Source organism: Heterocephalus glaber, unplaced genomic scaffold (genome assembly GCF_053883595.1).
Source record: "Heterocephalus glaber isolate CG9 unplaced genomic scaffold, H.glaber_assembly_v1.0 deba00001444, whole genome shotgun sequence".
Taxonomy (NCBI): Eukaryota; Metazoa; Chordata; class Mammalia; order Rodentia; family Bathyergidae; genus Heterocephalus; species Heterocephalus glaber.
The window spans coordinates 24928356-24951514 of record NW_028258297.1 but is presented as its reverse complement, the minus strand read 5'-3'; the positions used below and the strand labels follow the sequence as shown (position 1 = coordinate 24951514).

General features: G+C 39.2%; 1 protein-coding gene across 1 annotated transcript; it reads left to right on the top strand.

The window, feature by feature from the left end:
* The first annotated feature begins 1168 nt into the window (after nt 1-1168).
* Crebl2 (cAMP responsive element binding protein like 2) lies at nt 1169-21839 on the top strand. The gene is made up of 4 exons (XM_004845863.4): nt 1169-1473; nt 14722-14919; nt 16085-16229; nt 18804-21839. Exons 1-4 carry the CDS (start codon nt 1459-1461, stop codon nt 18806-18808), a joined length of 363 nt encoding a protein of 120 aa, XP_004845920.1. The 5' UTR covers nt 1169-1458; the 3' UTR covers nt 18809-21839.
* Nucleotides 21840-23159: the final 1320 nt, after the last annotated feature.

Below are 23159 nucleotides of genomic sequence, written 5' to 3'. Positions count from 1 at the left end.
GCCCAAGGTCCTCAGTTCAATCCCCAGTACCAAAAAAAAAAAAAAAAAGAATATACTTATTATACTAAAAGGGTATTTATTGTTTGTTTTAAATATAAATGTAACTGAATACCCTGTATATTTATTACTAAATCTGGGAGCTCTATCTCAGCTGAACTTTAGAAAAGTTAGCAGAACACATTAAGAATCTTTGAAACTGTGAGCTAGGCTTCTCAGGAGTAACATCAATAACTGCTTTTCAGTTGTGCAACCATCACCCAAATCAATTTTAGAACATTTTCACCACCTCAAGACCAGTATCCATTAACAATCATGCTCACCCACCCACCCCAATTCTGCAACCTCAGACCTTGTTAAGGACTAATGGACTTTGACTCTATGAATGTGCCTTCTTTGAACATTGCTTTATAAATTGGATCGTACAGTATGTGGCCTTCTGTGTTTGGCTTCTTTAACTTAACACACTGTTTTCAGGGGTTATTGTAATGTGTATCTGTACTTTCTATTTTTTGAGACATGGCCTTCCTATGCCACCCAGGCTTGTTTTTAACTCCTAGACCCACCTCAGCCTCCTGACTGTACTTTATTCTTTCCAACACTCAAATAGTCCTTTACAGTATACATATAGTCCACAACTGGCCCCATTGCCCACTGATGACATTTGGGTTATTTCCACTTTCTGTCCATTACGAATCATACCACTAGGAGAGAATATTTGTGTACAAGTTTTTGCGTAATTATAATTTCATTTCTCTTGGATATAGACCTAGGAATGGTCATATGGTAAACCTTTAATAGTCTGAGGAACTCCAAAATTATTCCCCAAAACAGCTTAACATTCTTATTTTTTTTAAAAAAAAAATCTGGATTTAGCGTTTCCGCAGCATCCCACAGGAGGGGCTGCGGCCAGGGTCCTAGACTCTTTCCCGTGGCCGAAGGCCCTCTGAAGCAAAACGTCAGACCCGGCGCTCTAAGGAAAGCGCAGCTTTGGCCTCCCGCCTGGCCCCCGCCTCCAGGCGCTTGACGAACACAGGAAAACCGACGCCCCCAGCAGAGGCCATATGGACGTTGTAGTTCTCTTTCCGCCCACCTGCGCAGAAACTGCGGAAGAAAAACTACAATTCCCAGAATGCCCCTGCCCTACGGCGGCCGACGGGAGCCATTTCCGCATGCTGTACTCCCGCCTTCCCCGGTCTCGGCCGTTCTCCAGGGCGTCTGTAAACATCCCAGAGACTGTCATGGAGAGGGAGGCGGCGGCGGCGGCGGCACAGGGAGGCATTTTGGGCCACTTCCAGGGCCCGCGCTGCCATTCCTGAACCGGTCCCCGGACCCCGTGACTGTGGCATCAGAAAGCGAATTGTTAGGCAAGAAGAGGCGCAGTCAGAACCCTCTCCCCTTCTTCCCGGGGCGGGGGCCGGGGCGGGGGCCGGGCCGGGCCGGGCCGGCCTGACTGCCGAGATGGATGACAGTAAGGTAAGTCCCGAGGTTTGCACGCGCAGCTGCAGCCGCCGCCGCCGCCGCCGCCACCGCCGCCTGCTTGTCGCTAAGTGCTAGTCCCACCGCTGAGCCTCAGCGCTGAAGTCCATGCCAACACCCAAGAAACACCTGCCTTAGCCATCCCTGCGCCTCCCTAGTTACTGCCCGATGGTACCCAACCCGAACTCTGGGAACACCGGGGCTGCGTTTTCCCTGGAAGGGGCTTCTCTGGAAAATTCTCACACCCAAGACAACCCTGTTTGCCAGCTTTCCCAGGGAGTACAAACCCTCGTCCTTGACCTGCCTATCGAGATAAGTTAAGAAACTACACTTCCTTTTCTTTGGGCCCTCTCTTCTCCCTTCCCAGGCCGTCTCCACTTTTGCAGACCTGAACTAGCGCACCTTTAAACCAGACCAGTTCCCCTTGACGACTTCCCTTTCTCTCAGGATTCCTTGCTCAATGCCCCATTCATATAAGCTGTTCACTCCCCTTCTGAGCTATTTTCCTGTGGTTGGTTGGAACATTGCTAAGCTCCTGTTGCTATTTGGCCAGAGGCTGGATCTAAACTTCCTCTAGAAAGCCTTCTGTAAGGAAAATGGTGAATTTCTTCTTGAGAATGTACCTTAATATTCATCTCTATCCCACTTTTCCTATCCAGTGCATCTAGATAATAGATAATGTGCGTTACTGGCTAATTTAATAACTGATCTTTGTATAGTCTATTCTTACTGTATTTATACCTACCTACATAGTGTTTAGTTTTATTCCATGAAGATAAGGATAGTTAGATATTTGCTTATTGATGTTTAAGAGTTGGGGTTTTTTAAGGAATCAAACTTTTAAAATTTGCCAGTTTTTAAAGTAGAAATCATACCTTCCCCCTGCTTTTCAAAGTCTACTTTTCCACAGTTTCTGGAATACTCCTTGGGAGAGCCTTTTCCTTCGTTTGGGTGCCTTTTTTCTTCTACCTACCCAATAAAATTTTGCTACTGCCAGATTTCTGCAGATTCTGCTTCCTCAGATCTGAAAATTTTCCAATTTCTCCTTGCTGCTTGTTTTAGTCTACATTATCTCCTCTTCTTCATGCAAAAGGCTCTGGGAAGAGTGATAGAAGGGAAAGCCCGGCCCACTATTCTGGAATTGGGCACTGATTGCTTGTAAAGTAGTAAACCCCTTGGTATTTCTAAGATGGAAAGGGAGAGTTCTGGAAGTTTCCTAGAAAATAATTTTCCATAAAATCTCTGCTAGCTAGATCTCTCAGGTTGTTTGTTTGTTTGTTTTGAGACAGGGTCTGGCTATATAGCTCAGGCTGGCCTTGAACTCACTATGTAGCCCAGGGTGGCCTTGAACTCATGGCAATCCTCCTGCCTCAGCCTCCCAAGTGCTGGGATTACCAGCATGCCCCACCATGCCTGGCTAAACCTAAATATTGAACCCACTATCCTTCCCAGAAAATAGTAATTTGTGGCTGTTTAAGGATGCTGAACGAACATTCTGTTCCTTAATTTCTCAATTTGAGACTACCTAATTTTCAGTTGTATCCTTTTCAGACCTTTGAAGCATTTTAACAGCTTTCTAAAAGTCTCCAATAATCTCAAACTCAGTCTAAGAAAAGCACATGGGATTTTGAAATAGTTACTTACCTTTAAGATCACAGAGGGGTTATTTCTAAAATTAGCAAATGGTATTGGGAGGGTTACCATTTCATCTAGCAGTGTACCTCATGGAGCATAAGATACCAGTTAATTATGACTGATTGGAACAGAGCAGTGACTTTAAGGAGATTGCCCTGATGTATCTGGGCTTTAATAATCAGTGTGCTCCAGTTGAACAAACCTGCCAGAGAAGATATACAATAGCAAACAGGAAAAAAGACTGAGGGAAGATAGAGTGCACAGCTAAAAAGAAAGGCTTGGGAAATACTGACCTACTAGAGTAAATGTCTCTTAGGCTAATTAGGAAGGGAAATTCCTGGCTGTTTACCCTTTCTGACCTTCTGCTTCCTTATCTTTTTGTTTTGTTCTTTCAAGATGGGGTCTCACTATAATTGAGGCTAGCCTTAAATTCCCTATGCAGCCCAGGCCAGCCTTATACTTGGAGCAATGCTCCTGCCTCAGTCTCCCCAGTGCTGAGATTATAGGGGTGCACTACCACACCCAGCATCTACTTCCATATCTTTTAAATGAGGCCAGTACCTTCTTTGCAGGCTTTGGTGAGGATGAGAAATGAGCATATTGCAACAGAAAATAAGTAATTTTTTACAGTTAAAGGAAACTTTCTATAGAAGTCCAGATAGTAAATATCTGTGGGTCTCTGTTGCAATTATTCAACTTCCATTATTCCCGTTGTGTCATGAGATCAACCACAATGAATGGAGATGGCTGTGTTCCCATAAAACTATTTATAAAAACAGAAAGTAGTTTATATTTGGATTTCCAGCAGGACAATGATTTACTGACCTCTGAGCCTCCAGTAGAAGTGTGGTCAGAGACAAGGATAGAAAGATAGATAATCAGGCACCAGATTAAGATGCTCTTGGTGAGGTTGGCTACAAATTTGGGGTCAGTCTGTGTCAAGGTGTAGAAGACTCTTACCTGCTGAATCAGAATATCTGAGGATGCAGCCCAGGAACTTGAGTTTAACAGCTCCCCTGTGAGTGACTCATGTTCCTAATGAGGTTTGAAAACCAAGGCGATAGATGTTGGGGAACCATTGAAAGGTTTTAAAGCAGAGTCAACAAAACAGATTTGTGTTTTTGAGACAATATTTGGGTGAACTTAGAGGAACTGGGACAAGACTAGAAGTAGATGGTCCAGTTATGAAGAAAACATTTGGCATTTTGGCATATGAGCAGAGTTCAAATCTCATTTCTACCCTTTCCTTTGATTCGGGACATTATTTAATCTCTGCATAATTTCCTTTCTTTACATGTAGGTTGAAGGCCTTACTGAATTATTGTGATAAAACACATCTATATCTATCTATCTATATGTATATCTTCATTTCAGAAGAATTGGTTACACAGTGAATTCTCAATATGAGACTTTTCTGAGTCCTTCACCACCTTTCTTAGATTGCTCAGTAAAAAGGCCTGGACTTTAGACCATGTTAGAGACTATTACAATGTAGGTTATACTTGATGCAATGTGCATAAATTCTCAAGGACAAAGAATGTAGAGAAAAGAGAGAGTGTAAAACTAAAATGTCCAAAGGAGGCTGAGGACTAGAACCCAGCAAAATAAACTGAAAAGGAGAGAGAAAAGAGCTGTGGTTATAGTATCTCTAAGGGGAGAGAGATGCAATGTGAGATGCAACCGAAAAGGTCAAGTAAAATAAGTAGTGAAAATGTATCCACTGGATTTGGAAAAGAAGAAATAGCTTATTGAATACAGCGGCACATGGTTATAGCTCCAGCTACTCAAGCTGAATGAGGAGGACTACCTGAGCCCAGGAATTCAAGGCCAGGCTGAGTAACGTACTAAGACCCTTGTCAAATACTTACATAGTATGTGCTTACCTACCTAGCTAGCTAGCTAGCAGGGGCAGTTTCAGCAGAGATGGGACAGTAGGCAGAATGTGTCAGTTGTGGAAGGCTCGGGTGAGAAAGAAGCAGAGACAGTGTAGGTCATCTAACTGACTTTGTACCATTCCAGGCATTGCTAAAGTCTATGTAATGTTATGTGAGATGAAATTATACTGAGCTCCAGCTTCAAAAAACAACAGCCATGGCTGTTAGATGCTTAGATGCTTTCTGAAGATCTGATAAATAAAAGAAGAGAAAGGGCCTAACCTGTATCTGTGAGGGAAGCCGTGGGAGCCATAACACCCTAGGAAGGTGTAAAGAGCAGGGGGAAGGTACACTGCTCTGCTCTTTAATCAGTGGGAGCTCTCTTTTCACTCTGTGTTTATAAGAGAAAGGTGAAACAAGCCCTTCTGCTTTTTCTCCCGGTTTAGCTGCAGCTGCTGGTACTACTTACTTCATGTAAATATGGTAATTTCCTTAGACTTGACAACTCGAAACTTATGAATTGCCCTAAGAATTAGCGCATTAGGATGTACATATGTACAAAGACATGGTAAACTAATTAGAGTTCTTAATTTATTTTTCAGATTTTATACCGCCTAGGAAGGAGCATTTTTAAAAGCAATTTATGTACATTGTTGTGGGTTGTGATACCAATTTAAATCAATTTCAAAATACGGCTAATTTTTCTCTTTATTACTTATTCAATTGCCAGTCTATTCGTGTATTCTGCAATGCTGGGAATCAGACCTAGGGGCTTGCATCTGGTAAGCCTGTGCTCGACTTCTGCCCTCAGGTATTACTTTTTTACAGTGAAGAAAAACATACTAAAGCGACCAGGGAGGTGGAGGTAGGAAAAGTGATTGTAGAGACATCCATTTGTGCATGGCCCTCACTTGTTTGGAGGCAGTAGGGATGGAAAGGAAGAGAGAAATCAGAGATTTGACCAAGGAATGCACCAGCATGACGTCAGTGGGTGGGCATGGAGGTCACAGTAGCAGAGGGAGAGTCCAGAGAAGCGGAAGTATCTGTCAGTGAACCTTCTCACCTCTCCACTTGAGTGGGTGCCTGACGTCAAAGTGACCTGGAGGAATGAGTGACTCGATAGCATCAGTACAGCAGCACATGGCAAGCACCTGTTGATTTTAAGTCTTCTCCAGGACTTACGTGTTCATGTGAGAACGTGGAGGGGAGTAAGATGCTGGGGACTAGCGAGTCACCTTTGGGCCAGTGTTGCTGTGGTGCAAACCTGAGGACTTCGGTCCTAGTCCCTCCTCTGTCATTCAAAGTCTCTGGACTAAAGTGTCATCAACCAAATGATCACATATGAAATGTACATGTGTGCACATGCATGCACACATCCCTCCCCACCAGCACTCCTTTAAATGCCCATAGCCTACTCTGCAACGTTACTGTTTGTTCCACGTCTGCCCTTTTCACTAGTCTAAATGCATTAAGGCCAGTGATCCTATCCTCTTATGTTTATATTCCTGGAGTTTTACTGTATTTAGGTCAAATTAGGTATTTAACAAACGGTGGTTGAATAAAGGCATGATTTTTCCTCTCCCTGAAAAAGATGAGGATCATAGCACCTACCTTATGAGGTGGGGTGGGATAAGGAGATCCTCAGAGACTCCCTCGCCCTCGCGAGGGCCTTGTTCATAGCGAGTGCTTTCCTACAGCACAGCCTGACTTGGCCCTGAGTCTAAGTTTTTATTCTGCTCTCCTTAAACTGTATGTAAAGTCTTTAGAATAGGATTTAATCTGGACAGTGCGGCTTCCTCATTTTATGTAGCCTCAGTTAGGGCCGGGGATGAAGCTCAGTGGTGCCCCCCCTGGCTGGCAAGCACAATGTCCTGAGTTCATCTCTGGTACCCCTCCCCCACCCCCACACGTGCGCGTGCACACAAAGCCTCAGTTAATTCTTAACGAGTAGGCAATTACAATCATGTCTTCTCTTGCTGTGAAAGTTAAACCTGTTCGCTGTGAAGCCTGAGCCACCTGTGATAGGATGTTCTCAGGCTTTTGCAGACTGGTTTCTTTCTTTTGCTGTAACAGTTGAACTTAACAATGATCGGGGAGCCCCTTCTTGGCTAAGTCCAGTAATTTCATCTTAATTCTCAGCCTTTTGAGACTCGTAATTAGAATTCTTGTGCTTATCCCCTCCATAATTCTTTTTGTTCTCCTAAGCTTCTGTGCCATCTTTTTGGGATTTTTGTTTTGGTTTGTGGGCTTAGGGTGGAACCCAGGGACTCTACCACTGAGCTACACCCTCAGCCCATGTTATGTTGTGTTATGTGATATTAAGTCAGGGTGTCCCTGACTTGCTTAGGCTGGCCGCAGCTTTCTGATCTCCTGCCTTAGCCTCCTGAATAGCTGGAATTACAAGCTCATCTGCAGTCTTCCATTTTTCTGTTCTTTTGGCGTTAAAAAAAATATTTTACAGAGATGAAGTCTTGTTTGTAGTCCTCGCTGGCCTCAGACTTGCTGTTTAGCCCAGGCTGATCTTGAACTCACAATCACCCTGCCTCAGTTCTCCCAAGTGCTGGGAATATAGCCATGTGCCAACATGGCTGGCTCTTTCGGCTTTTTAAGGTTCACTAGGCACTCATTTAAAAAAAAGAACAACGTTCCTAAAAGATAATTCACATATCATAAAATTTACTCTCATAATGTATACAATGCTGTGGTTTTTAGTATACTCACAGAGTTGTACAGTAGTCATCAGAAACTAACATTTTCATTACCCTAAGAAGAGATAAACAGTAAAACACCCATACAACCGAATACCATTCAGCAATAAAGAGAATGAATACCACACAGAAAGAAATGGAGGAGCCTTCAGTGCATAGTGCCAAGTGAAAGAAGCTAGCTTGAAAAGGCCACATATTAAATGAGTCTATCTATATGACATTCTAGAAAAGGAAGAATTATAGAGATAGTAAAAAGATCAGTGGTTGCCATGATTCCAAGGGAGGGAAGAATACATAGCACAGGACCTTTTATTTTGTTGGTTTGTTTTTGTTTTTTGAGACAGGGTCTCTAAGTAGTTCAGGTTGGCCTTGAACTCACTATGTAGCCCAGGCTGGCATCAGATTTGTGGTGCTCCTCCTGCCTCAGCCTCCCAAGTGTTGGGATTATAGGCTTGAGCTACCATGCCTGGCAAAGAGCACAGGATTTTAAGGGGAGTGAAACTATTCTGTATAATACTGCAGCGGTGGACACATGACTGTGTGTTTGGCAAAACTCATAGAATGAACACCAAGAGTGAACCCTAATATAAGCTATGGACTTCAGTTATTAAGAGTGCATCAGTTTAGTTCATCAGTTCTAACACTGCTGGGTAATCAAGATGTTTGGGGAAAACAGGGTGGGGAGAGGCGGACGATATGGGAGCTGTAGTTTCTGCCAAATTTTCCTGTAAACCCAAAATGCCTCTATAAAAAAAGTCTATTAAAGAAGAAAAAACCCCAAACCCATGAGGCACTTTCTGTTTAGTTTTTTGAGGTGAATATGCAGTTTTGTTCCCTTTTTTCTGTTCATATTAGCACTGATTTCTAGATGTTAAATCAAACTTTATTCATACAATTCCCTCTTATGAGTACAACACTGTCTGTATGATGCTAAATTCAGTCTTCTAGTGTTTTACTGAGGATTTTTGCATATATATTCATAAAGCATATTGGCCTGTAGTTTTCTTTGTTTGGTTCTCTTTCATTTCTTGGAAGAATTTGTGAAGTATTAATGTTAATTCTTTAACTGTTTGGTTGAATTCATCAGTGAAGTCATCTGAACCTGGATTTTAATTCAATCTCTTTGTTATATGTCTATTCAGATTTTGTATTTCTTCTTGAAGTCCCCCCACCCAGTACTGGGGATTGAATTGAACCAAGGGCCTTTGCACTGAGCTACATGCCCAGACTTTTTTAAGTTTTTTGAGACAAAGTCTTGTTAACTCACTGATTGCCCAGGCTGGGGGGCTTGAACTTGCGACTCTCCTGGCTCACCCTGCCAGAGTACTGGCATTTTTCTACTCTGGAAAGGAATTTGCCCACTTCATCTAGGTTATCTAATTTTTTGACATGTAATAATTTCATCACATTTCCTTTGTAACCCTTTTTATTTCTGTATGGTTGGTAGTAATGTCCTCTGTTTTGGTTCTGATTTTAGAGCTTTTGAGTTTTCTCAAGGTTGGCCAATTTTGTTGCTTTTCTTTTCTTTCTTTTTTTTTTTTTTTTTTTGAGACAGGGTCTTGCTATGTGGTCCAGGCTGGCCTTGAATGCATGGAAATCTTCCTGCTTCTGAGTGTTGGGATTACAGGCATGTGCCACCATGTTTGGCTCATGATTATTTTGAAGAACTTTTGGTTTCACTGATTTTCTCTGTTGCTTTTCCATTCCCTAGTTTATCTCTGCTCTCATATTTATTATTACCTTCATTCTGCTTGCTCTGTGCTTAATTCACTCTTTCTAGTTTCTGAAGTTTAGGTTGTTGATTTTAAAACTTTCTTTTCCTTTTTTTTCTCCTGCCTTCACACTAGCCTTTTATTTTTTATTTAGAGACAGGCTCTGACCACGTTATTAAGCTGCCCAGACTGGGCTCAAACTTGCAGTCCTCCTGCCTCAGGCTTCCAGAGTGCTGGGATTATAAGTATGTGCCACCATGCCCAGCTTCTTCTTTTTTAATATCAGTGTGCGCTGCTCACTCTGAGCAGTGCTTTTGTTGTATCCTAAGTTTTGGTATGTTGTCTTTTGCTTATATGTCTCAAAATACTTTCTAATTTTCCTTGTGATTGCAATCACAATACAATCTGTTTATTTAAAGTAGTTTTCTGATTGGCCTTGTAATTGCAGTCTTCTCTAATCCAATGATTATTAACAAATGAAGTTTCTTACCTGTTATTTTCACTCAGTACTTTTTACTATGTACCAAGAATTACATAACACTCTTCCAGGGATTTACTTTCTAAAAGTCATGACATTTAGTTTTAGCTTGTCCTAGAAAAATGTTGTAAACTGGTACTTAACAGATTGCTTATAATCAGTGGCTTCTAACATTTTTAACATAGTAATGAAGGTATTATTGCAGAAGCTCTGCTGAAATCCAAGCTTTCTTTTTTTTTTTTTGCTTAAATTCTTTTATTTGTACATTTTAGGTATACAGTACATTTACATTTATCATTGGGTGCTTGTACCTGATGTATCTTGGTTCTTATTTTTTCCCCATTCCCTGTGCTCCCTTCACCCCCTCCACCCTTCCCTATTTACACAGACTTTGTTTCCATTTTTTTCTTTTCTCATAATTTTCCTTTCCCTTCTTTCCTTTCCCCTTCCCCTCCCACCACCCCTACTCCTTTGGACCTTTTCTTCCTATTTCAAATTATCAATTATTCATTTTAATCGTTTTCATCCTTATTTACACTTTCAGTTTCTCCCACTAGAGAAACTATTCGGTATTTACACATGTGTGTCCTATTTATTTCACTTAAGAATATGGCTTCAGTATGCATCCATTTAGCTATAAATGTGTCTAGTTTGTTGTTCTTTATGGCTGAGTAGTACTCCATTTTATAAAAAAACCCACATCTTCTTTATCCAGTTTCCAGTTGGTGGGCATTTGGGCTGTTTCCAAGCTTTAGCTATTACAAACTGTGCTGCTGTAAACATGGGTCCACATATATCGCTGTGGTATGATTCTTTTAATTCTTTTGGGAAGATACCCAGCAGGGGAATACCTGGGTTAAATGGGACCTCTAGCCCTAGTTCTTTGAGGTATCTCCATACTGATTTCCACAGTGGTTGCACCAGTCTGCACTCCCACCAACAATGGAGAAGGGTTCCTTTCTCCCCACACCCCTGCCAGCAATTGTTATTGGTTGATGAAATCCAAGCTCTTCAATGTTTTTCTTTATGCAAGTTGTTCTCTGGAAGGTAAGAAAAAGTCAATGGCTGCTAAGTTTTCTTTCCTTAGTGGTAGCAGTAGGTCCCCTGAGAGTTTCCCATAGGGCCTGCTGTCCTCAGCTCACAAACGTGTTCTGGGGTGGAGAAAGAGGTGAAATGAATAGTGGGGAAAGAGGTACACTGTTTTAAAGCCAGCTGTTTACATTTTCATGTGGCTCTGTGTCAATAGAAATAAAATTAGAACAAGAAAAATCTCAGTATTTGAGTTAACTTTCCTAGTTTTCTTTAGAGTTTATATTGATACATAAAAGTCAGTACTGTCACTTAGCCATATTAAAATACTTCCTCACAAAATAAATATGAGGAGAAAGCAGGGAAACAATGCAGTTACATACGAGTTTGTGAAAATTTTGTGAATCAGGAAAAATGTTTTTTGGCCCAGGTATTTAAGGAATTTTGGGGGCTGATTTCAGGTTTGGCTTCTGGTTCTTGGTTCTCCTGTCCATTCCTTATCTCTGATGTTTTCTGAAGTACATAAAGTTCAGGTGTTCAGGCATCTAGTATACTAACATTTGTATAATAATTTTTTCTTAATAGAGTGCGCTTTTAGAATTTGTACACTCAAGATTTACAATAATCCTGTGATACACATGACTCTCTTAAAAGCTGGTACACTTATCAGACTTTAACTGGCACCAAAGCAAAAAATCCAACCTATTACTAAAGAAAAGTTCAGCTACAGAAGTGTGGTTATGTGTTTTTTAATATAATTTTATAGGAGTTGATGCATAGGAATCCTGGATTCATTTACTTTGCCTTTCTAATTAAAAAAAGGAGTAAAGTAGTTCCAATTCAAATATTTTGCTACCATAAAAACTAAACAAAGGGTTATAACTTTTGTTTGATTTTTATGACTCTGCTAGATTTGTTTCAAAAATCAAGGAAGTCTGTGAAGTACATTGTGTTCTTTTGCTGACTTCTCAAAGGCAGTCACTCCTGAATTAATTAAAAACAGCAATACATGAGATATTGGATTACAGTGTTGTAATGTAGTAATGTAGTAAAATGATGACTAATTTTACTACACAGAGAATAGCTGTCATTGTCCTATCCATTTATTTCTTTATAGATAGGAGTTTATATTATATTGATTTTTTTTTTGTAGGGTTAGGTATTAAACACAGGGTCTCATGCAGTCTAGGTCAAGTTCTCTACTGCTAGCCATATTCCCAGCACCATGTAATACATTGCTTTGCAGAACTGTAGCAATAGTAAATAATAGTAATGCAGGGTAACTTGAAAATACTCTGATGCCATTTACGCGATGTAAGCATAATTTTAAATTTTTCCATTAGTAAGATCTGGGTAAATAAGGCCACTCTGCAATTGCTATCAAATATTTGAATCTGAAAAGTTTCCTGAAGAATATATTGTTATGTTGGAATAAAAACATGATGATGCATAATGGAAAAGCTTTTTGAAAAGTTGAAACTTACTTGCCAATAGTACTGAAGCAGCTAGGTTTTATGATGCTGGTGGAAAGGACACTCCTGTCTTGCCACCCCCCAAAACCGTAATCTTTCTCATCCCGGAGCCCCTACAACATGTAGATGCAGTGGTTGCCATCCTGATAGGAATGAGTGGGTTTAGTGAATGGCTGGTTCATATTGAAAGTTTGGCTTCTCTACTGTAGAGTACTTATCTATCCTGTGTGCGCTTGGGGTTCAGTCCCTGGCAGGGGAGGGAAAGGATGAAGGGAGGAAGGAAAAGTTTGGCTTTTTTTGACCTAACCATTATACTTAGTAATGATTTTATCTTTAAGGGTGTACTTGGCATTGTTAGTCTAAACTAATAATTATTAAACAAACAAGTGCAAGTCAGTTTTTAGATCCAAATGAAATTGACCTGTTGAGTTTTGATACCTGAGAAGACTTTTATGTTTATTTCAGTGATTTGCCCACATTTGAGTTTTGCATTTTCTCTTTAAAAAAATTATTTTTTACTACAAACCAGTGCACCACAATTTATTCAAACAGCTCTCTTATTTGGATATTTTCAGTCTTTTGGTATCACAAGTTATGCAGCAGTGGTTAAGTACACATGTCATCTTACCAGGGTATCTGTGGAATAAATCCTTAGTCTTAGAATAAATAATCTTAGAATAAATCCTTTAATTCTGTTAAAGGAGACAATATGGGCTTTTGTCATTTTGAAAGCTATGGCCAAAGTACTGCCCAGAGATGACTGATTATAACAGTTTATATTCCACCAGCAATGTTTGGAATGTTATCACTTTTTTTTTTTTTTTTGGTGCCGGGGATCGAACTAGGGAGGCGCTGGAACCACTGAGCTAAATCCCTGGCCCCATGTTGTCACTTTTTAATGTCTTTGCCACTTTACATGTGAAAATGTAATCTTTGCATGACTAATTTGGTTTTTTGTTTTTTTTTGTTTTTTTTTTGAGACAAGGTCTTGCTGCATAGTTCAGGCGGGCCTTGAACTCACCACATAGCTCAGGCTGGCCTTGAACTCAGAACTCACAGTGATCCTTCTGACTCAGCCTCCTGAGTTCTGGGATTACAGGCAAGCACCACCACCCCTGGCTGTATTTTTGTTTTTTGGTATGATTTTTAAAAATTTATTAGTACAAGTTTGTAGTACATAATGTGTAGATTCGTCTTAAGGAATTGTATCTTCTTTATAATTGCTTTTAAATCTTAGCAGTATTCCTGTTGGTAGACTGGAGATATAAAACTTGTATTCTCTGAAGGTTTTAGTTTAGTTTAGTTTTGGTTTGGTTTTGATACAGGATTTCTCTATGTAGTTCAGGCCAGCCTTGGATTCACTGTGTAGCCCAGGCTGGTCTTGAACTCATGATCCTCTTGCCTCAGCCTCTCAAGTGCTAGGATTACTTAAGTTTCATTAGTTCAGCCTCCTGCTTTTAATTCTTTTTTGATTTTTTTTTTCAGTGCTGGAGATTGAATCTTGGGCCTCATATGTGCTAGGCAAGTGCTCTACCACTGAGCTACACCCTTGCCCCCTGACTTTTGTTGTTGTTCTGGGGATGGAATGCAGGGCCTCATAAATACTAAGCATGTGCTAACTGTAAACATTTAAAGATCATAAGCAATATAGCTAGTCACAATGGTATATGCCTGTAATCCTAGCTATGAGGGAGGCTGAGGCAGGAAGCCTCATCAATATAGTGAAGCCTCCATCAGTTAATCAAGAAGCTATTTATTTATTTTATTTTTCAGTGCTAGGGAATCAGCCGTTGAGGCTAGGCTAATGCTGTACCATCAAACTAGATCTCCAAAGCCTGCCAAAAGCTGTTTATAATTACACCTATCAGAGAACTCTTCATTGACCTGGTTAACTTCCTTTCTTCTATGTATTGCTTTATTACATTGAGACTGTGATGAACTTACAATTTTGAATATTAATTTTTAATGTTGTTTATTGTAATTAGTTTCTCAAGGCAATAAAAGATTCTTCATGACTAAATATTTCGTGGTGATCCTTTAGTTTTTATTACCCATCTCCATATGGTTTCTAAAGTTTACTGTTAAACTTCAAACTTTATTATTGAATATATGACAGAAATTTTATTATATCTTCTCTCATATTGGTAGTATTGAAAGAATCAGGAGAAAAAGTGACACAAACATCAGAAGGCATTTGATGGGATTATGTTTTCTTAGTTCCAGAAGCTTTGCTTATTTATAATTTGTAAACGTTTTCTTTGCTAACATGTAGTAATAGTCACTTTACTATCTAGCAATCTAAGAGAAAAAAAGTATTCCTTTTCTCTCCTACTGAAGATGGGTGGAGGCAAAGTAAAGAAGCCTGGCAAACGTGGTCGGAAGCCAGCCAAAATTGATTTGAAAGCGAAACTTGAGAGGAGCCGACAAAGTGCAAGAGAATGCCGAGCCAGAAAAAAGCTGAGATATCAGTATTTGGAAGAGTTGGTATCCAGTCGGGAAAGAGCCATATGTGCCCTCAGAGAGGAACTGGAAATGGTAAATTCTTTCAGTAAATGCATGAAAAAAATCAATCTCCATTTAGCAAAGAAATGCACATTAAAACATAAAGAATATCAATTTTCAGCTATCTAGTTGGCAAACAATGGAAAGAATATTAATCTGTTAGCCAGGATGTAGGCAAATAGACATTTTCATATGTAGCAGAATGTGGGAGGAGAGTAGACATGACTGTTTCATTGAGAGAAGTCTAAGATAGAAGAAATGGAAAATAACCCAGATGGCGCAACAACAGGAGGTGACTAAATAATTGTACTCTTCATATAATTCACTTCTTTGTAGTCAGTAAGAGCACAGTGCACATATGCATAGTATCTACCGATAGAGAACAATGTTCGTGCTATATTGCCAAGTGAATAAAGCAGCATAACAGTACTGTAACTGTGCATAGTATGAGGCCATTTGCTTTAAGTGAACTTATTTATTTTCCATGTTTTACTAATTTGTTCATTTATTCAGACTTTGGGTAGTAGCTGTAGAAATATAAAAAAGAGTAGATAAAACAGAATTGAAACCCTATTATTTATTATAGCCTCGGGAAGGAGGTGAGAGATAGAATATAAAGAGATGGCATTACCATGACCATTACAAATGATTTCAAAACCAGTTACCTCAAATTTTTAGAAAGTAAGAAAATACGGAGAGGTGACATAAAGAAGGATGTGAATAGTATATATACTGTCTAGCTATATGCTATACAAATGATTTTTTTGTTTGTTTCTGGTACCAGGAATCAAACTCAGGACCTTGTGCTTGCCAGGCAGGCATGGCACCACTGAGCTATACCCCTGGCCCTGCAGCTAGATGCTTAGTGAATGTTTGTGAAAGAGAAAATGGAAATTACTAAAATTTCTTTATTTTGGAAGTAGAAATAAAACTGTGACAGTTATAAAAATGAGATAAATTCTTAATGGGGCCTCTTTAATCTGAGCAAAAGTACTACATCACAAAAAGATTCAGCAGCAGTTTTCTCCAGCCTTCTGAAAGAGAACAGATCTCATGCAAGTCCTAGGTGATAAATAGGTCACACCATGGAGTGTGCAATTCTCAGAAGCCCACTGGACTCTATTCATGTCTAGGATTTCTTCAAGTGTTTCCTGATCTATATTACCATTTTTACTTACATATATTTTGTATATCTCAGTACAAGCAGTGGTGCATGGCAATGGACCAAGGAAAAATCCCTTCTGAAATTAAGGCCCTCCTTACTGGAGAAGAGCAGAACAAATCTCAGCAGAATTCAACCAGGCACAGCAAACCTGGGAAGCCAGATGCTAACGGCAACTCCTGTGAGTACAGTCTGTGGGAGGCTATGCTTAAGAGATGTCTCCAGGTAGGGTTTCTACTGACCATTTTCTTGGTGTGTCTTTAAATAAAATTAGCTGTTGATGTTGTTTGTAATACACTTATTAGCAAGTGAAATGCTATTAGATTCCAAATACTGAAATGCATTGTATATGGGTCCTGTAAAGAGCAACAGATAAATTTATGGAAATTTTAAAAGTAGAGAGTGGGAATGGTACTAATCTAATTATTGTTAATAATATTAGCTTTTATTTGAACTTTATTTACAGCCTACAAAGTACTTTCACTTACATTTATCTTAAATATTTACTCCCAATAGTTGTGTTAAAGAACTGCACTTCTTGGGCTGGGGGTGTAGCTCAGTGATAAAGCATAATTTGCACATGTGAGGCCCTGGCTTCAATCCCCTGCACAAAAAAAAAAAAGGAAAATTCTGATTTTTTAGTTGAAAAGTAGCAGAAGGGACGGGAAAGGTGCCCAGAGTCACACAGCTGCAGTGGCAGAACTTGGTCCTCACCAGTCCAGGCTCTCTAGTACAGTAGTCCATCTCTGTAAGTTGGTCATTTTGTTCTGTGTTTGTGTGTGTGTGTGTGTGTGTGTGTGTGTGTGTGTGTGTGTGTGTGTGTGTGTTTTGGGTGGTACTGGGGATCAATCCCAAGACTTTGTTTTTGGTTTGTTTTTTTTCGTACTGGAGATCGAACTCGGGTCCTTGCACTTGCTCAGCAGGTGGTGAAACCACTGAGCTAAATCCTCGGCCCAATCCCAAGACTTTGAGCAAATGCTGTCCCACTAAGCCATATCCCCAGCCTAGGATTTTTTTTTATTGAGATGAAATTCATATTACGTAAAATTAACCATTTAAAAAAACTTTTTAAAGTAACAGTTCAGAAGCATTTAGTATATTCACAACGTTGTACAACTATTAGCTTTGTCTAGTTATATGATAGTCATCTCAAAAGAGAACCCTAAACCTATTAAGCAGATACACCTTTTACTCCCTCTTCCCTGGATTTACCTACTCTAGGTATTTCATATAAATGCAGTCATGTTATGTGACTTTTCATGTCTGGCTTTTATCTAGCACAATGTTTTCAAGGTTCAATCACATTATAGCATGTATCATTACTTCCTTTCTCTTTATGGTCAAATAATATTTTTACGTGTATGTATACCACAGTTACCACAGTTGTTTATTCATTCATTCATTGATGGACATTTGTTTCTACCTTTTGACTATTGTGAACACTACTACTGTGAACATGTGTGTTTTCAATTCTTTTGAGTATATACCTAGAAGTTTAATTTCTGGGACATATGGACATTCTATGTGAAACTTTTTGAAGAACTGCCAAACTGTTTTCCACTGTGACTGAAACATTTTCATGTTCCTACCAGCAGTGTATGACTGTTCCAATTTCTCCAGATCTCATTGGCATTTGTTATATTCTGTTTTATTTATTTATTTTTAAGAGAAAGTCTCCCTATGTGGCACATGCTGACCCTGAGCTCCTGGGCTCAAGTGACCCTTCTACCTCATTTTCTGGGGTAGCTGAGACTCCAGCTCACCACACTTGGCCACATTTTTTTTTTTTAAACTATAGCCAAATTAGTGTGTGTGAAGTATTATTTTATTGTGGTTTTTTTGACTTGCATTTCCCTAATGACTAACGATTATGGGCATCTTTCCATGTGTTTATTGGCCATTTGTATATCTTTTCTTTTTTCTTTTCTTTTTTTTTTTTAGAAATGTCTGTCAATGTGTTAACTGGGTTGTTTTTGGTTTTGTTGATTTCTAAGAATTCTTTACTTACTCTGGATATTAGACTTTATTAGACACATGATTTGCAGTTTTTCCCATTCCTTAAGCTGTCTTTCCATTTTCTTGATAGAGTCCTTTAATGCACAAAATATTTTAATTCTGATGAGGTTGTTGATCTCTTTTTCCTTTGTTGCTTATGCTTTTGCTGTTATATCTCAGACTGTACTGCCAATTCCAAAGTTGTGAAGATTTAACCCTACTTTTTTGTTTAAGAATTTTATGGCTTTTTTGTTTAGACTGTTAACCCACTTGGAGTATATTTTCTTTATAGTGTGAGGTCAGGATCCATGTGTTACACATGTGGGTATTGTTGTTCCAGCACCATTTGTTGAAGAAACTGTAAAGATTTTAGAATGAAGATGTCAGGTGTTTTCTTCAAGGCTGTGATTACTCTGGAGCAGGTGAAATAATTTGAAGGAAATATCTGTTCTTTTTTGGAGGGATGATGGGGATCAAACCCAGGATATCTACATGCTAGGCAAACACTACCACTGAGCTACATCCCCAGCCTTAATTCTAAGAAAATATTAGCAAGGTTTTGTCTTTTAAAAATTTTATGTAACTGAAGGGCTTAGCTTTTTTGATAACTTTTATTAGATGAGGTAACATTGGAACTTAATCTAAAAATAACCTTCCTATAGATACAAAATCCTTCCCCAAATTCATGCATTTAAAAACAGATTAACCAAACTTTGTTGACTTCCAAAACATTCTTACAATGGTGAATTTATTTTTTCAGGGTGAAGATCATATAAAATGATGAAACAGAGATTGAAGCCAATATTCTAATTTCCATGGAGGACGAATAGGCACTATTATGCTTGGCACGATATACTACCTACTGCTCAGTAGCCATCTCCATAATCTGGAGTTTCTACCAAAATGTGTGATCATAGGTCACGAAAGATCTTGCTTTAACTTTCAGCACTTAGAAACTTTACAATCAGACCTATTCTGTATTACTATCCATGACATATAACATGTGGTGAGGCTTGAAAACACAGTAGAGAAAAATAGGTAAAGATTGTATTTTTGCACCTTAATTCCACATCACTTTATTGGTTAATTTATATTCTTAACATATAATTCCTGTAATTGTATGTGTATATATGTTTAGTTGTCTCTTCCTTTCATGTTTTTGATTGCCCTGCAAAGAGAAACCAAATGGGCTGATTACTGACTGTAAATTCTCAGCCTTTATGGACCTAATATTATTTCTTTGTATTTACTTGAGTAATGTTTATTTTCTGCATGAACCATAATTTCTCCTGTGAGCCATTCCAGCATAAGCTGTGAATCTGTATTAACAAATATGTACATTTCTATTTTTATAGTCCATAGTGAAATGCCTGTTTTAAATAATGTACATGTTACCAAAATGCATCAAGCAAACCCTCAAGACAGCCTCTGTTTAAAACTTTTGTTGCTGTCTTATTATTAAATTGTATTTATAAAGTTTGCTAGGGCCAAATCCATACATGGAAAATAATTAGTCAAATTTTGTTTTTAAGCAAGAAGTAACCTTTCAGGTATTTCAACAGCATACATCACATTGACAACCTAGGGTATGTGTGTACGTATGTGTGTTTCTATTGTATATTTATATATGTATGTGGGGAGGACAGGAGTGAATGTTCACATGCATTGTCTTGTGTATTCTACTATATTGGAGGACTTTTCTGAAGAAAATAGGATGAAACTAGCTGCTGAGATTGAGTTTCTGCCTTGAGATCTAGAGCAAAACAAGAGGCAAAGAAAGCAATGGACGAATCTAGTGGCTTTAGCTGTTAGCTGAATACCTGATGTCTTCCCTGACTCGGATTTCCTTGTGAATGTGTCCTAAGCCTGAAAGAAACACACTGTGGGTGTGCATCTGGTTCAGCCCATGCCTCTACTGTGGAGCTAAGCATTGGCGCTGGAGTTGTACACAGCACTGCAGCCAGCAGGCCTCAGGGAGGTGTCGAAGGGCAAAGTAGTTCTTTGCAGTTCTTATCACAGCTGCATTTGCTGTCTACCTGACCACCAGGTAGACTGATGGTTGAGGAACAAAGCTCATAATATGATATACGCAGATAGACCTAGGAATATTTTTATTTCCCCAGTGAGACACTTTATCACTCTCTCTTCCCATTCCCATAGTTAAATAGAGTTGTGTTCCTCGTTGCTGCTAAATTATCATTGTTCTTCACTCTAGTGAAGCAAATATTTAGCTTCCAAACAAGGTATGTTTTGTCACAGACTGGCAGTTTAAGAAGAAGCCCTGTAGTACAGCTTGTCTGTGAGGTGGAACACGCGACGGACCACATAGTTTAGGATCAGAAGGGACTTTTCCCCCTTCTCTCGGGCCATGCCTTTGAATTAGGTGCCTCCCCATAGCCTGAATTCCTGAAGACCTCTTGTACCTCGGCTGCAAACTCAGATCTGCAGGCTGGTTGAGGGTGACTACTGACATGCCACTAGCCCAGCTTGTTGAATTTCTCTGAATTTTGGAAGATTGGAAGTTTAAGGGTATTTAATTAATGTCTTCTTAGGACCATAATGTAGGTAAAGGACCGCTGCTGTTCAGACATTTGGAATTTAAATGTTTTAAATGTAGCTGTCCAGATTGTAATTGGGCATGTTTTTGCCCCCTAGTCTACTCAATTGTGTATTTTTATTTTACAAAACAACCCAAGACTGACTGTTGCTTTGGTTCAGTCCCTTTAGAATTCCCCAGAAGAGTTTTCAAAGCAAACATTCCAAAATGCATGTGGCTCTTCAATAGAATGTCTCCATTGTGCTTGAAGGATTTCTTCTCTGGTTATAATTCTAAATTACAGGGTCATTTGAGCTTCCCCTCTCTCCTAGTATCCTTACAAGAGCAGTGACTTTGTCCTCAGGTAAAGGATATGTAATTTTGGGTGAAAATAAGTTACAGTTTATTTGAGGTTATTCCTGAACCTATCTGGTATTTTGGAGTAGATCAAACCAAGAGAATGTTTGCTGGGCTTTATAAGAAATGTTTTGATTGCTTTGAGTACTGTACTGACTAAACGCTTTGGCCACTTTGAAGCATGTTAATATCACTAAGACAACTGGAGCTTCCTTCCCACCCAGTGAAGACACAGCACACTGGAGTCCCTCGCTTACCTGTGATGACAGCAAGGCTAAGAGAGGACAGGGGTGATGAAGGAACTTAGGCTCTCAGGAGAAGGGGCTGCCCTCTGAGTCATGTTTTCTTTTCCTTTTTTCCCCAAAGAAAGAAGGGTAAGGGGGGGATATGTTTGTGTATTCGGATCATATTCTGTTACTGTTTCAGCATCAACTTCTCATGTTTTAGAGAAACTGAATGTAATAAATCTGACCAGGTCAAGTTTTAGGATATAGTTGGAAGTTCTTAAATTTTTTTCTATTTTATCTAAAATCTTTCTGCTCTATCTAAATCAGAACTATCTTACTACAGCAAATTCATATCACTTTTGCCAGCTGACAGGACTTAGCACCAACATTTAGCATTTTATTTTATCATCACTGAATTATGATAAATCTGATTTGGTTAATTACAGAAAGTACAAGTTTAAACTGGATTTATCTTTAGTAAAAGACAAAACTTAAAAAACGTAAATGCTGTATTTCACAAGAAATCAGTTGCATATTATTAATTATATATTTTGTTTTTTTTAAGGAGGATTATTAAACCACATGGTATTTGGGGGCATTGAAAGAATTTTTCTTTCTCCGAAGAGCATTGTACAATTATATTTTTATGAAAAATAAAATGTCATCACCAGAGGCATCTCAAATTGTCTGTTTTGCAGTACTGCAATATATATGTATAAGCCTACTCTAGTGAAAAAGGAGGTAGGATATAGACAGAAAAATTGCTTCTGGGTCCATTTTCTGAGTCATCTTGAATTATTTTAATCTTCAGCCTGTTTCTTCATCTGTGAAAAAGGAGGAAAATAACTTCCATAGAGTAATTGGTAAGCTACATAGGAGTTATGAGAAATTGCTTGTTAAATAGTACCAAACTACATTAAATTTAAATATTCACATTACACTTTACTATAAGTGAGGATTTAAATCATTAGAGATAAATATTTATTTAATGAATGGGAATCTGTATTGTTGCAAGTATATATCCCAAGGTTTTTAAGCTGTATTATTATATCTGTCCTTGGGATGGTATAGTTGGAGGCTCTTTTTAGCAGTAATGGCCTTTTGTTAATTAAGCTAATTTTAAGAACTAATGGTCCAACTAGCAATATTATCCTGTAATTATCTGCATAAAGTAGGTTTTCAGGCTGCTATGTAAGTTGGGTGTTTTCCTCTATTTTATCCATTTTACTGACCTACAGAGTGGCTATGAATCAGAGCAAGGACTGCCATGTAAGGCTGTGCTGATTGTGCACTGTAGAAAGGCGGCCAGTTAAGGAGGTAAATGGGCCTGAAATCTATCTTGTGTACTTTCACCTCAGCAAGTCATGTGTGGAGGAAGAGGTAAGTGCCCCTGCTCATCAATGTGCAAGTGTGGCGCAGCTCTGCCCAGAAGAGGTGACTTTTTGTAATTTTCCCAAAGAGGGTACCTTGCTTAATTCTTCCATCTACCCAGGAGGTACCTTTTTAAAAAAGAGTAGGAACAGTTTATTGGGGAATAAGAATAGCTCCTGAGAGACAGGAGGGGTCCAAGTAGGCGGCCACCGAAGCCCTCTGTCAGGGATAATTCACAGAGCAAAGTCACAATGTGAGTACAATGTGGGTCAAACTACAATCAACCTATAGGATTACAAGTATAGCTGCTTAGCTAATATGGGCCCAGTAGGGAAGTGGGGCACGTAGCAAGGGCCTATGGCTGACATCATTAGGTACCCCTAGGGGGTACCTTTTTGAAAAAACGTACAAAACAATAGTGTACTGCAGCTGGCTGTTGCTGGTTTCTTAAAGAAGAGCCAATGACGTACATCTCCCAGTTCCATGTTCAGTGATGGTAGGTTGGTAGCTTTAGCCAGCAATGGCATAGGAGTACTTACACTATAGAAATCAATAAATGCTATAAAATATGGGTCCCACCCACCAGAGTCAGTTTCCAACACACCACTGGTTTTCAGTTTAGGCT